Genomic DNA, 16384 nt, shown 5'->3' on the forward strand with positions numbered 1-16384 from the left:
ACTTTTAGTTCTTATTTCAGTACAACTCAAATCAAGCAATAATACCTTCTAAGTATAAAAATCTAATTTAAAATCACTTTTAAAGAACGTACCTGTTCTATTCGGTGTCTTGTCTGTAGATAAGGGTCGTATCTAGCACGGATAGCTCGCATGGAGGTTGGCTAACAAACAAGAGAAGATCCTGTTATGCCCACACTGAATTACAATAAAAAGTGGTTTCAAAGGGTGTCTTAAAAATAAAATTCTCTTGTGCTCCTCCTATCTTCCTTTCTCAGTCTTCAAAATCACGTGCCGAAGAGCAGCTGGCTTGTCTCTACCCCCAGGTCACCAGGATCTGAGCAGCAGGAATTTCCTTAGCTCAGCTTTATCTTTGTATGAACACTTATGGAAACAACACCAATTGTTATGTACTATCCACAGACATGGATATGCATACACATGCAAGAGTTATTTGGTAAAATAACCTTGAAACAAGATCATTAAATACAACATAGTTTCTAACGGCTTAAGGAAAGAGCCTTTATGTTTTTATACAATGGAATATTCTACAACTATGAAACAACATACTGATATAATGTTCTCTAAAATATATTCTTAAATGAAAAAGGCAAGGTATAAGGTTTTGATACAGTAACTTATGTGTAAAAAAGTAGAATAAAGTCTGAGCAGGCTGGAGCACAGTGGATAGAGCGTTGGCCTGGATGCTGAGGACCCAGGTTCAAAACCCTGAGGTTGCCGGCTTGAGTGTGGGGTCACTGGCTTGAGCGGGGGATCACAGACATGACCCCATGGTTGCTGGCTTGAAGCCCAAGGTTGCTGGCTTGAGCAAGGGATCACTGGCTCACCTGGAGCTCCTGGGTCAAGGCACATATAAGAGGTGCCACAACAAAGAACTAATGATTCTCATCTCTCTCCCTCCCTGTCTGTCCCTATCTGTCCATCTCTATCGCTCTCACATAAAAAAAGAATAAAGAGTATCTATGTGCTTACACATCCATATAATATCTTTGAAGGATGTATAGGAAAGATAATACTGATTGTTTAGAGGGTGCTGGAGCAGAAAGGGATGGCTATGAGACAGGAATGAGAGAGAACTTTTTCACTGAATACTTCCTTTTTTATTTTTAAAAATTTGAAGTATGAAAAACAGGTAAAAAAGAAAAGAAATATATACATATATATGAAGAAAATGCTGCATAGTTAGCTGGCTGCTGCCCTCTCCTGGAGAGGCTGACTGCTTCAGAAGCCTGCTCGCTGGTCCCCTCTCACTCCTGCCCCCAGCCTAATCCTTTCCTCCCATCAAACCATCTTTTAAAAAACTACATTGGGTTATGTCACTCCTTTACATCCTTTTTTTCCTAATTTTTTTAGTGAGAGCAGGAGAGGCAGAGACAAACTCCCACGTGTCCCCACAGGTATATACCTGGCATGCCCACTAGGGGGTATTGCTCCATTACTCAGCAACCAAGCCATTTTTTTAAGTGCCTGAGGCCATCCTTAGCATAGGCCAACTGGCTTGAACCAATCAAACCATCACTGTACCAATCAAACCATCACTATGGGAGGAAGGGAGGGGGAGACGGGGAGGGGGAAGGAGAGAGGGAGAGGTAGAGGGAAAGGGAGAGGGAGAGGGAGAGGGAGAGGGAAAGGGAAGGGGGAAAGGAAGGGGGAAGAGAGAGAAAGATGGAGGAGGAGGAAGGGTGGAGAAGCAGATGGTCACTTTTCCTGTGTGCCCTGACCAGGAATTGAACCCAGGACTTCCAAACACTGGGCTGACGCTCTACCACTGAGCCAACGGGCTCGTGCCGTTTCTTTTACATCTTAATGTTGTCTCATGACACCTATAATAAAATCCAAACCCCTTGCACTGGCTTACAAACCACTATGACATCTGTATCTACAATTTCATTCTTCCTTTTACCCTCTATGCTCCAGAACACCCCGCCATCATTCCTAACATGGCTCCTCGTTCTACCTATTCTCCCTGCTAGAAATGCTCTTTGATGATATACTGTTTTTAAGCGGCATATGGGGTGAGGGAGGGCGAGGAAAGAAAGATAAGAAGCATCAACTTATAGTCGTGTCACTTTAGTTGTTCACTGATTGCTTCTCATATGTGCCCTGACTGGGAGGGGGAAGAGGAGAAGGGCTCAAGCCAAGCCAGTGACCCCTGCTGAAGCCAGTGATACTGGGCTTCAAGCCAGCAACCTAAGGATCATGTTGATGATCCTGTGCTCAAGCTGGCGAGCCTGTGCTTGAGTGGTGACCTCGGGGTTTCAAACCTGGGACCACAGCATCCCAAGTCGATGCTCTATCCACTGCGCCACCACCAGTCAGGCTTTGCTGATATTCTTGAAAGGCTCCTTCTTGTCATTCAAGACTCATTTTAAACATCACCTCCTCTGAGAATCCCTTCCTAACCACAGTAGCTAAAGTATCGACCCAGCTATCCCTCAAATTTTAATTCTTTGCTTAGCATTTACTAGTGCCTGATATTCTTTTCTTGTTTCTTGCCTATCTCCCAATACTAGAATGTAAATTCCACAAGACAAGGGACCTTGTCTGTTTTTTCACTGCTACACACACAGGTAAGCACGATGCAGTGGGGGAGCACAGAATTCACAGCCTGGCTCTGTCACTTAGTAGCAGGGAATCTTCGAACCAGTTGTTTAAGGCTTTTAGGCCTCAGTTTCTTAACCATAAAACCAGGACAACAATAGTGTCTACTTTCAAAATGCTGCTGAGAAGGTTAAAAGTTGTAAGGCACTTCTGTTTGACATATATTAATAATAAATGCTTCCATAAGTACTTCTCCAGTGACAAAAAAAATATATGTAGTTGCTCAGCAAGTATTTGGTGAATAAACAACTTTTGTAATCAGGAAAAAGTAAGTTTTAAGAAAGCTAGTACTCGTAAGAGCACACGACAGGTAGATAAGAGTATGATGTAACACTGCCTCGGGATAGCCACACATTACTTTACCTCATATCCAGTGTAAGACTGGGTTGAATATTCGAAATCTGAATCTGGTCCACCAGGGCAGTATCTGCCAATACAACAGAAGAATGGAGAGGTCAGGTACAAAACAGTTCAACCATCTAGTTCAAATATCTGCTATCGCCATAAAATCCAGATATCAAACAAGCTTCATCTTCAGGTCCTAAGAAAAGAGTCTACCTTTGCAATATCTGCAAATAATGTATCTTCTATGAACAAGTAAACAAGATGAACATATAAGAGAATAATATTACAGTCATTTTCAGAATATTGCACAGTTACATCAGAGATTTAAGCTTTTAGGGGCAAATAACAGGACCTATGCTTTCCTAAGCGTGCAATGATATTCTGAGTGCTCTCCTGGTAACTACACTTAAGAATATAATTTATCCACTTAATCTTTCTACCTAGGATCATGCATACTCTTCTGTTAATGTTTCTAATTATGTAAATTTTAAAAGTCTACAGGTTATAAAAATAACTTTAATATTTTGTAAATCCAGCCTGATCAGGTGGTGGCACAGTGGATAGAGCGTCGGACTGGGATGCAGAGGACCCAGGTTCGAGACCCCCGAGGTCGCCAGCTTGAGCGTGGGCTCATCTGGTTTGAGCAAAGCTCACCAACTTGGACCCAAGGCCACTGGCTTGAGCAAGGGGTTACTTGGTCTGCTGAAGGCCCACAGTCAAGGCACAGAGGAGAGGAGAAAGCAATCAATGAACAACTAAGGTGTCGCAACGAAAAACTGATGATTGATGCTTCTCATCATCTCCGTTCCTGTCTGTCTGTACCTATCTATCCCCCTCTCTGTCTCTATAGAAAACAAAACAAACAAAAAACTTTCCAAATCCAAATTCATTTAAAATTTCTGACATTTGGAATTTCCATGTTTCATATATTAAATAAACAGAACTGCCTACTGACGTTAACAGAATATCTACTGTTTTGAGTTCTATAACCTATGTATTTTTTATTGTATTTTGCAACAAGTTAAAATCTTTGTTTCATTTTTAAAGCACTGAAATATTCTATCAGTCCTTGCTTATTTCAAATAACTTATGAATCTATTAAATCAAAAATTTAAATATTACCAGCATGCACTGATCAAGGCTCTATAGCAGTGGTTCTCAACCTTTCTAATGCCGTGACTCCGCAATACAGTTCCTCATGTTGCGGTGACCCCAAACCAAAAAATAATTTTGGTGGCTACTTCATAACTGTTATTTTGCTACAGTTATGATTCGGAATGTAAATACCTGATATGCATTATGTATTTTCCGATGGCTTTAGGCGACCCCGCTGGGGTCGCGACCCACAGGTTGAGAACCCCTGCTCTATAGGACTTATTAGTTGAATTTAAATATACACAACTTATCGAAATCATCACACTTACACACATATATTTCCTGTAAAACTGATGTGTGGACATCTGTGGGGTTTGCACATCACAGCCACGACAGCAATCTGGGAAAGAAAGATGAATAAAAATGAATAGAAAATCCTGGAGAGGCTACCTGTCAGAAAAACGGGGAGGAAGCAGTCAGAGTGGCACACAGGGCTTCAAAGGATGAGTGACATTCTGTTTGCACAGCTGAGCACTGGGTACAAGGGTGATCTGTTTTCAACATCATTTGAAAATAACACTGATCTCTTTAAAATGTACACATGCATTGTATATACTAGTTTGTATTATATTTTACAATAAACTAAGTAAAGAAAATAAAAGTAATTTTCAAAGTCACAGTGATTCTTAATCTTTCTGATTTGTTTTACTAAAATGAAATAGCCTAGGAGAAAAAAAACTATACAATTCTCTACAATTATATCTAAACCTAACCTTTGTAACTCAGACTTCTCATGGCACACAAGATCGCAATACGTGGAGCAGAGACAATTAAGCTAGGAGACAGACTTCACAGAGTGTGCAAAATATTCTCAGAGGGGTCTTCAGAGCCCAAGTCGGGTGAGGAGAGTATCTGCTTGAAAAAGGAGGGCATGGTGGGCACAGAAGACTGGCTCCATGTAGGAGTGGCTAGTCAAATAAAGGCGCACACAAAGGTGAATGTAAGCCAGGCTTCTTACTGTCAGAGAAGAAAGTTATAAACACGGAGAGACTCAGAATGAACTCTGTGGGCTGAATGGAACTGAAGGTACCATTGTGAACTCAGTTTTTCAATATACTGATACACAAATGAATATAGATGCACATGTGTTATGGCATGTATGTATGTACGTACACATACATTATTTCCCAGAATGGTCCATTGAGATTCTGGAAGCAGCAACAACGTAAGAGCAGTGAGCATATCTAGCATTCAGATCTTGGACTCTGAATATACTTCTCTACTAAAAAAACCAGGGTTCCTGAGAGAAATGGCTGATTCTGGGGCTGAGCCAAGAAAGTACAAGATAAGCCTGGAACATTTCGTTGTGACAGAAAGCTAGAAACCGCTCAAAGAATGATGAGGACATTAAAAAAAAGGAAGAAAAAAAAAAGACATAGTAACCAAGTTGAGAGGATTCCCACTGGTGAAACCTGGGATAATTGTGCATAAAAATAAATGATTATAACCCATCAAATAGGAATGAGTAATCTGGTAGTCTAATAAGAAAAAGGAGAATATTTTCAGTTTCAAAATACTTCACCATACAAAACTTCTTTATTACAAAGAGGAAGAGAACAACTTGACAGAGGAGAAGCCTGGTAGACATCATCTTGATCTTCAGTGAACATCAGTGACAAGAAAAAATGAAAGTATGGACCACCTGATGGGATAGAGTTAGAATATAGTATCACTTCTGTAAGCCAAAGATACATGACCTGAATCTAATTATGAAGAAACATCTGATTAAGCCAAATTGAGGAACATGGTACAGAATAACTTGCCTGAAATCTTTAAGTGTTAAGGTAATGAAATCAAGGAAATACAGAAATGTCCAGACTGAAGAGACATGAAGCCAAATGCAACACGTAGTTCTGAATTGGGCCCTATAGGTCATTACTGAAACAGCTGGTGAAACCTGAATGAGGTCTAAGGACTAGGTAACAGTAATGTGTCAGTGTTCAATTCCTGATTTTGATGGCTATAATGTGGCGAAGAAAGAAAATGTCCTTGTTTGTGGGAAATACCTAAAGCATTCAAAGCCATCAGTTTCACAACTTACTCTTAAAAGCCTGAGGGGGAAATGATCTTTGTACTGGACTTGCATCTTTTTTGTAAGTTTGTGATTATTTTTCATAATAAAAATGATTAAAATTTAATGTAAATCATTAAATAATGGTTTAGAAAAACTACAAAATACATAAATTTTCAGATCGGGATTAAAAATAATAGTTTCAAACAAACATTTTATTTAAAATGTGACACAACTACATATACCACTGATGAGGTCAATCTAATTCAATAATGTTTTACTGAGGGCCTACCAGATAGGTGAGGTTCTGAGCTAAACAGAGCGGGGGTGGGGTGGGGGGGTACGGCACATAGACAACAAAAATCCTAACGCCCTGCCTCTGTCCTCTAAAATCATACTACCTAGCAGAACTTCCAGGTATACAGAAATAGGCTATTTCAAAACTACTCATATAGAAAATACTAGGACTGCACAAAGAAGGGACTTACTTAGCCCTGACCAGGGAAGTCAGGAAAGCCTTCCTGAGGGGCTAACCACCATGCTGATACAAGTTCACTGAGCTAACAAGGCAGGGGCCAGGGAAGCAACACGTAGTAGTTTCCAAACATTTGTTAAGCAGTAGAACTCTGCTCTCAAATAACATTTATTCTTAGAACCACAATTTATAAATGAGACTAAAAGCAACAGTCCTAAGTGAAGCAGAGATAGGACCTGCTCCCAGGCTTCCCTATACTGTTCCCCATAGTAGCTCCTAAAAAAACTTCTAAGGAACCCTGTAGTTTTACTGAATACAGTTTAAAAAGTACTGATAAAAAAAAAAAAAGTACTGCCTGACCAGGTGGTGGCGCAGTGGATAGAGCGTCGGACTGAGATGCAGAGGACCCAGGTTTGAGACCCCCGAGGTCGCCAGCTTGAGCGCGGGCTCATCTGGTTTGAGCAAAGCTCACCAGCTTGGACCCAAGGTCACTGGCTTGAGCAAGGGGTCACTTGGTCTGCTGTAGCCCCACAGTCAAGGCACATAGGAGAAAGCAATCAATGAACTAAGGTGTTGCAACGAAAAACTAATGATTGATGCTTCTCATCTCTCTCCGTTCCTGTCTGTCCCTATCTATCCCTCTCTCTGTCTCTGTTTTTTTTTTAAAAAAAAAAGTACTGATGAAGTAGAAAAAACAATGACTATGGAGTCAGCTAGGGAGGTGCAAGTATGAATCTTTTCTCTGCCCCTTACTGTGCATTTTCCTATTTTGGAAAATGAAGATAATTACTACCTATCCCTCAAAACTGTTTTGAGGATTAAATTAGAAAATGTATCAGCACAGTGGCCAGTATGATAGGTGGGAGACAGATGGTAGCTATTGTTGTAATTAACAATGACACTACTAAGAGTAACAATAGTCATGATGTTCTTTTTTGAGAGAGAGAGAGAGAGAGAGAGAGAGAGAGAGAGAGAATGACAGAGAGAGGGACAGACAGGAAGGGAGAGAAATAAGAAGCATCAATTCTTCATAGTGGCACCTTAGTTGTTCATTGATTGCTTTCTCATATGTGCCTTGATGGGGTGGGAGGGAGGGGGCGCTCTCTGGCAGAGCAAGTAACCCCTTGCTCAAGCCAGTGACCATGGCGTCATGTCTATGATCCCACGCTCAAGCCAGTGACCCCGTGCTCAAGCTGGATGAGCCTGCACTCAAGCCGGAGACCTTAGGGTTTTAAACCTGGGTCCTTTCCATCCCTTGGCTGATGCTCTATCCACTGCGCCACTGCCTGGTCAGTTTAATCATGGTGTTCTAAGCAAAAAACCAAAAAAACCCTAAAAATAACCCTCAAATAAAAACTCAAAATGAATCACTGACCTAAATGTAAAATGAAAAACTAAGAAACTTCTAAGAGGTACAGGAGAAAATGTAGGTAACAGTCAGTTTTGCCATGAATTTTTACATACAACAAAAGCACACTCTATGAAAGAAAAAATTGATAAGCTGGCCTACATTAAAACTTGGAAGTTCTGCCCTGAGAGATACTGTTAAGAGAATGAAAAGACAAACCATAGACTGAAAGGAAATATTTATAAAACACCTCTATGATAAAAAGACTTGTATCTTAAATATACAAAGAACTCTTTAAAACTTCAACAACCCAATTAGAAATAGGGCAAAAGATCTAAACAAACACCCAAAAAAAGACAGATAGCAAATAAGTAAAAATATGAAAAGATATTCAACATCTTATGGAACTCAGGAACTGCAAATTAAAACAGAGACACCACTACACACAACCTATCAGAATGGCCAGAATCCAGAACACTGACAATGAATATCAAATGCTGGCAGGCATGTAGATGAGCAGGAAATCCCATTCACTGTTGATGGGAATGCAAAATGGTATAGCCACTTTGGAAGACACTTTGATAATTTCTTACAAAACTGAACAGTCTCCTCTTTTACGGATTCTTGCTGTATTGGCCAAGAGTTTGCTTAAAGGCTTTAATCACTGTAAAAAACAAAACAAAACAGAAGACTGGATAAAGAAGATGTGGCACATATACACCATGGTATTCTATTCAGCCATAAGAAATGATGACATCAGATCATTTACAAAAAAATGGTGGGATCTTGATAACATTATACGGAGTGAAATAAGTAAATCAGAAAAAAAAAACAACAAAAAAAAACTGAACACAGTCTTACCATATGATCCAGCAATCATGCTCCTAGGTTTTTACCCAAATGAAGTCAGAACCAACATGTACACAAACCTTTGCACAAATGTTTATGGCAGCTTTGTTCACAACTGCCAAACACTGGAAGCAACCAAGATGACCTTCAATAAGTGAATGGATAAAAAAAACTGTGGTCCATCTAAACCAGTGGTTCTCAAAGTGTGTGCCCTAGGATAGTGGTCCCCAACCTTTTTTGGGCCACGGACCAGTTTAATGTCAGAAAATATTTTCACGGACCAGCCTTTAGGGTGGGACGGATAAATGTATCACGTGCCCCAGACAAGCGTCAAGAGTGCACCTTAGACGGATGTAACAGAGGGAATCTGGTCATTTTTAAAAAATAAAACATCATTCAGACTTAAATATAAATAAAACGGAAATAATGTAAATCATTTATTCTTTCTCTGCGGACCGGTACCAGTCCATGGCCCAGGGTTTGTGGACCAGTGCCCTAGAAGATTTCCAGGTGTGCCCTATGGTATTCCAGAGAAATATGTGAGAAATATGTGCCTGTTGGGGACCAAAAAACCAACAGGGTTTTTGGAGTTTAGATTTTGGGGGGACAGAGGTGTGGGGAATTGGCTGTAAGCTGACAGTTTGCCCAACCCTCCACCTCACTTGTCTGATTAGGTTGCAAAAGGCTGTTAAACTGTGGTGCTGGATTGTTTACACTACTCCACATGTTCCGCAGAAAGACTTTGTTTGGAGTCAAGTTAAGATAATATGTATGGTGAGGGTTTTGGATTGATGATTAAACATAAGGAATTGTCTCTTGAAGCCTTTTGGATTTCTATAAAAGAAGACTATGTGGCAATATCTAAAAAAGCTTTGAACATTTTACTACAATTTTCAACATTCTATTTATGTGAATTAGGATTTTCAATACAATTAAGAGTAAAAACAGAGGAATTCTTCAATGTATTGACTAGGAAATGAGAGTTTGCCTTTCAAATATATGCCCAAACATTGAAGAAATCACTAGGACACATCAGGCTCAAGTTTCTCATAAACACAAGTAAGAAAAAACTTAACACATTTGCACTGGGACCTGCCGAATTTATTAAATCTTACTAAGAATGTACCTATATAGATAGATAGATAAAGATAACTTTTTTGTCGTTTTTAAAATTTTTTAACCCCTCTTTTTTTACAAATTCTAAAAAGCATAACTCAAAAACGGTAAGATAAAAACGTTTTTTAATGTCAGAATAAATTTAATTTTGTTGTATTTATTTTGTTTAACTACCATAAAACCACACTTGGACTTTATATTTTTTTCTTTAATATCTGACTTAATTATTATAACACATTTCTCAGAAATTTGTATATAGTGCACCTACAATTATTTGTAGGATTTTAAATGCACCCCGACTTCTAAACCCACCGATCTAAACAGTGAAATATTTATTCAGCACTAAAAATAAATGAACTATCAAGCCACTAAAAAGACATAACCCTACATACATATTGGTAAATGAAAGAAGCCAATATGAAAAGGTTAGATACTGTTTGATTCTAACTACATGACATCCTGCGGAAAGCAAAAATATATAAATATTAAGTAGATTAGTAGTAGCCAGGGATTTGAAGCAGAGAAAAAGACCAGTAGGGGAGTTTTTTTTTGTTTTGTTTTATTTTTCCCCGAAATTAGAAGCAGGGAAGCAGTCAGACTACCACATGAGCCCAATGGGGATCGACCTGGCATGCCCACCAGGGGGCAATGCTCTGCCCATCTGGGGTATTGCTCCGTTCCGGCCTGAGTCATTCTAGCACCTGAGGCAGAGGCCATGGAGTCCTGCTCGGCACCCAATGGAGCCTTGGCTGCTGGAGGGAAAAGAGGAGAGATAGGGGGAAAGATGCAGAGGCAGATAGGCGCTTCTCCTGTGTGCCCTAACCAGGAATCGAACCCAGGACTTCCACACGTTGGGCCGACAATCTACCACTAAGTCAACTGGCCTGGGCGAGTAGGGGAGTTTTAAAGCAGAGAAACTATCCCATATGATATTGCCAATGGTGGCAATGCTAAATGACATTATGAATTTAGCAAAACCCATGGCATGTACAACACTGAGTGACCGTAATGTAAAAACTATAAGCTTCAGTTAATAATAATGTACCAATACTGGTTCATCAATTATAACAAATGTATAAAACCAATGCAAGGTATTAATAATAGGGCAATCTGGGAAGAAGGGAAAGGAATTATGTGAAAACTGTCCTTTCTGCTCAATTTTTCTATAAACCTAAGACTATTCTGTAAAAAAAATAAAATAAAAACAAAGCACCATCAGAGTTAACAACAGGCATAAAAAACATGGAGGTTAGGATACATAACAGATAAGAGAATGACAGAGTTTCAAGATGGCCACAGGGTAGGCAGATGCACCAACTCCCACTTCCCAGAACCAAGGTGGAGTACAACTTAAATCTGAGAACACTCATCATGAAAGACAAACTTTGGACTAAACTAAGAGGATTCTACAGCCCACGTCCACCAAAGAACTCACAGAGTCTGGTAGGAAAAGCGGAGATGTGGTAAAATGCTGCCCCGCTCCCGGGAGGAACTTTCCGACGGTGAGGGCTGTCCAGTGAGTTATAGGTCCTTATCCCCCAAACCGGAATCCCAGCCTAGAGCCTGGAGCCAGGAAGGGGATTATGGACTATATTTGGCTGAGAAAAAAGCCTAGACAGAGTTTGAGAGAAGGAGGCAGGGCTCTCAGACTCAGGCTCCGTATTAAAGAAACTTGCATGGAGAGCCTCGCTCACAGCCACTTTCCCGGAGCTCCAGGAGGACACCCTAACCCCTGGGCTGAGTCACTCCCCAAATTTAAAGTGATGCAGCATCACCAGCAAAGGAAAGAAGCTGCCCCATCCACCAAAGGCTCCCCTACCCTAGCTAGAACAAAGGCGCTTAGAGCCAGGCGCCATGTTAGGGACACAAATACGGAGTGCAGAGGTCTAAGCTACACCCCACCCCCACCCCGGCACTGCTGAGTGCTCGCCTGGGGCAGGCAGAATGGAGGCAGCAGGGCATGGCTGCAGAGGTTCCAGTGAGCATGCAGAAGCCGACCTGCAGAGCCAAGAACCGCCCTTGCCACTGGGGAAGCCCCAGCTCACACACAGCCCTGCTCGCTGAGTGGCCCGCCAGCCCAAGAATCAGCAGAGGTGGAACACACGGACGCATGTGAGCCCACCAGCGACAGCGGAAATCACACGGCTGCTGCGGGGATCCCAGCAGGCACGCAAACCTGCCCCGGGATGGAGTGCGCCTTGGCTGTGACCTGAGCGGGGCGGAGGCCAAAAGTCAGCTGAGGGGAACGCGCAGCGCATGAGCCCGCCAGCAATGGCGGAAGTCGAGGGCTGCTGCAAGGATCCAGGCAGCGCGCAAACCTGCTCCGGGTGCAGGCACGCCCTTAGCAGCAGCAAAATCACTGGCGACCTCAGCGGTGATCCGAAAGGGTGCGCGCTACCGCCCCCAAACTGCAGCTGAGATCTGAGCCCACCCAGGCACCCCAGAAGCTATCCAAACCAGCGCACTGACGGGCAAGCAGGCCAGGGCAGGGGCAGTACTGGAGGTGGGCTGGAGCCAGCAGCACCTGAGCCCAAAAGCCTCCAGCAGTAACAGCAATGGTGGCCTGGTAGACAGACCACACAAAGGGAGCACAAGGGCCACACCCACTGGACCCCTAAGACTACACCCTACTGCAGAGGTCCCCAAACTTTTTACACAGGGGACCAGTTCACTGTCCCTCAGACCATTGGAGGGCCGGACTATAAAAAAAAACTATGAACAAATCCCTATGCACACTGCACATATCTTATTTTAAAGTAAAAAAACAAAACGGGAACAAATACAATATTTAAAATAAAGAACAAGTAAATTTAAATCAACAAACTGACCAGTATTTCAATGGGAACTATGCTTGTAAAGCCAGCTGCCACGGCAACCATCAGAGCAGCCCAGCCCATGCAGGTTCGCATTGGATTCGGACAGTCGGTAAAGAAACAGCGGAGCCAAAAGCTGGTGGGCCATAGTCTTTAATCCTAGTTTGCACCCGGCGGGCAAGTAAAAATACATACTGGGCTCCAAAACCCAATCACATTCAGTGCTCACAAAGCTACTGATTTATCCGAGTTTCCTAGAATCAAAGGTTTCTAGCTCACCAGACTTATTCTCCTCAGTTCCCCATCTCCTTCCTTCTCCAGCGTCAAACTGCACAAACTGGCATCTCACTCAGCACTCCGCCATCTTGGCTGCTTTTCCTGGCCTCCTCCACGTGGCCTCCTCCTGCTGATGGCTCTACTCTCTCTGCTCTCTCAGGCTAATCTCAGGAACCAAGAGTCAAGTCCCGTTCTGCCCCCATTTTATAGTGTAGCTTCACAACCTTTAATCCAATATACAAAATAGGGTAGTCTCTAATACAAAGTCACTTCTCTGAGGCATGATTGGATTGTACCGCCCTACAGCAACAAAAAGGGTGGGAAAGGCTTAATCCCAAAACCAAGCCCCAGGTTACAACGATCTCCAACACACATTAATATCACCTGGGCGACTGCCTCCTCGTGTTATCTTTAACAAAGTGAGCATAATACATTTTATCCGCCCAACAATGCTCCTCTCACTGACCACCAATGAAAGAGGTGCCCTTCCAAAAGTGTGGAGGGGGCCGGATAAATGGCCTCAGGGGGGCCGTAGTTTGGGGACCCTTGCCCTACTGAGTGCTGAAAAAGAACAAAAAAACAAAAGAAAATAAGTATATAAAATGTCTGGATAGAATGACACCTGAGGCTAAGGAGTAGGCTACATCTAATACCGTACCTAATCACTGAATTACAGTACTGAGCCCAACAAGTAGCCAGCAATAAAAGACAACGGAAAGCAGATTTTAGGAGAACTTGAACTTTTAAAGGAACTTCTCCCAGATCAAGAGTAGATAAAAGCAAGCCTAGGAGTGCAGCTAATATTCACAACAGCACCTGGACCCAGTAGAGGAAGCCACAGAACTAGATAACCTAGGGGTTGGGACCCTATGGCTTGCAAGCCAGATGTGGCTCTTTTGATGGTTGCATCTGGCTCACAGACAAGTCTTTAATAATAAAAAAATAACATTAAAAATATAAAACATTCTCATGTATTACAATCCATTCATTTCCTGCTGCTCATGTTCATGGTTGCGGGTGGCTGGAGCCAATCACAGCTGTCCTCCAAGACAACAACAAATTTTTGTTGGATAATGTGTAACGTACACAGGTAGTTGTATGGCTCTCACGGAATTACATTTTAAAATATGTGGTGTTCATAACTCTCTCAGCCAAAAAGGTTCCCGACCCCTGGGATAACCTGTAGCTCCCAAAAGGTGGATAAGAACTAGTCATAGGCAGTGACCCCCACTGATCTGCGCTAGGCCCCAGCCAGGGAAATCCAGGGCAACACAGAAAAAACAGGAAGACAGAGAAGTGCAATATAAATGAATCAACAAGAGAAATCCCCAGAAGTGAACTGAGTGAGATGGATATAAGCAAGCTACCAGATGCAGAGTTTAAAATAATGATTATTAGAATGCCGAAAGATCTTAGAACAATGGAGAGTCACAGTGAGCACATAAATAGATAACAAGTATCAAAAAGGACATTGAAATAATAAAGCAGCAGCAGTCAGAAATGGCTAATACAATATCAGAAATGAAGATTACACTAGAAGCAATTAAAAGCAAACTGGATGAAGCAAAGGATCGAGTCAGCGACATAGAAGACAAGATAAACGAAAACACAGAAGCGGAGCAGCAAAAAGAAAAGAGGCTCAAAAAGTCTGAGGAAACTCTAAGAGAGCTCTGTGACAACATGAAGAGAAATAACATCCGCATCATACGGGTTCCTGAAGAAGAGAAAGAACAAGGGATAGAGACTGTTCAATCAAATCATAGCTGAAAACTTCCCTAAATTGATGCAGGAAAAAGTTACAAGTTCAAGAAGCACAGAGAACTCCATTAAAGAGAAACCTAAAGAAATCCACACCAAGACACATCATAATTAAAATACCAAAGCTAAGAGACAAAGAGAAAATATTAAAAGCTGTTAGAGAAAAAAAGACTATGACTGACAAAGGAGCCACCATAAGGATGACATCCATCTTCTCAACAGAAACACTTGAAGCCAGAAGGGAAAGGCAAGAAATATTCAACGTAATGCAGAACAGGAGCCTACAACCAAGACTTTTTTATCCAGCAAGGCTATCATTTAAAATTGAAGCGAGAAATAAAAAGCTTCCCAGACGAAAAAAAATTCAAGGAATTCAGTACAACCAAACCAGTACTGCAAGAAATGTTAAGGGGCCTGTTGTAAAAAGAACAAAGGGAGAAAAGAATATAGTAAAAGAGGAATATAGCTTTAAAGAATAAAATGGCAATAAACAACTACATATCAATAATAACTTTAAATGTAAATGGATTAAATCAGTGGTCCCCAGCCCCCGGGCTGTGGACCGGTACCGGTCTGTTAGCCACTTGGTAACAGTCCACAGAGAAAGAATAAATAACTTACATTATTTCTGTTTTATTTATATTGAAGTCTGAACAATGTTTTATTTTTAAAAAATGACCAGATTCTCTCTGTTACATCCGTCTAAGACTCACTCTTGACGCTTGTCTCGTAAGTTCGACAATTATATTTAAAAATACCACAGTTTTTACGCCGGTCGGATAATTTTATTTTGTGCATTTATCCGTCTCACCCTAAAGGCCAGTCCGTGAAAATATTTTCTGACATTAAACCAGTCCATGGCCCAAAAAAGGTTGAGCCCACTGGATTAAATGATCCAATCAAAAGACATAGGGTAGCTGCATGGATAAGAAAACAGGACCCAGGCCCTGGCCAGTTGGCTCAGTGGTAGAGCGTCGGCCTGGCGTACAGAAGTCCCGGGTTCGATTCCCGGCCAGGGCACACAGGAGAGGTGCCCATCTGCTTCTCCACCCCTCCCCCTCTCCTTCCTCTCTGTCTCTCTCTTCCCCTCCCGCAGCCAAGGCTCCATTGGAGCAAAGATGGCCCGGGCGCTGGGGATGGCTCCTTGGCCTCTGCCCCAGGCACTAGAGTGGCTCTGGTCGCGGCAGAGCGACGCCCCGGAGGGGCAGAGCATTGCCCCCTGGTGGGCAGAGCGTCACCCCCTGGTGGACGTGCCGGGTGGATCCCGGTCGGGCACATGCGGGAGTCTGTCTGACTGTCTATCCCCATTTCCAGCTTCAGAAAAAAAAAAAAAAGAAGGAAAACAGGACCCATACATATGCTGTCTACAAGACACACTCCTCAAAACAAAAGATACACATAGACGGAAAGTAAAAGGCTGGAAAAAAATATTTCATGCAAATGGAAATGAAAAAAAAGCTGGGGTAGCAATACTTATATCAGACAAAATAGACTTTAAAACAAAGGCTATAGTAAGAGATAAAGAAGGTCACTACATAATGATAAAGGGAGCAATCCAACAGGAAGATATAACCATTATAAATATCTATGCACCTAATATAGGAGCACCTAAATATATA

At 41.9% G+C, this 16384-nt stretch overlaps 1 protein-coding gene across 1 annotated transcript in view; it reads right to left on the minus strand.

Annotated features, from left to right (window-relative positions):
• ELP3 (elongator acetyltransferase complex subunit 3) overlaps positions 1–16384 on the minus strand; it is a 98270-nt gene that overhangs the window by 71989 nt on the left and 9897 nt on the right. The window contains exons 4-6 of the mRNA XM_066388501.1: positions 4389–4459; positions 2983–3046; positions 93–161 (exon numbers count right to left, since the gene is read on the minus strand). Coding sequence (XP_066244598.1) covers positions 93–161; positions 2983–3046; positions 4389–4459 — 204 coding nt within the window. The remainder of the gene's footprint in view (positions 1–92; positions 162–2982; positions 3047–4388; positions 4460–16384) is intronic.

This window comes from Saccopteryx leptura, chromosome 1 (assembly GCF_036850995.1).
Source record: "Saccopteryx leptura isolate mSacLep1 chromosome 1, mSacLep1_pri_phased_curated, whole genome shotgun sequence".
Classification (NCBI taxonomy): Eukaryota; Metazoa; Chordata; class Mammalia; order Chiroptera; family Emballonuridae; genus Saccopteryx; species Saccopteryx leptura.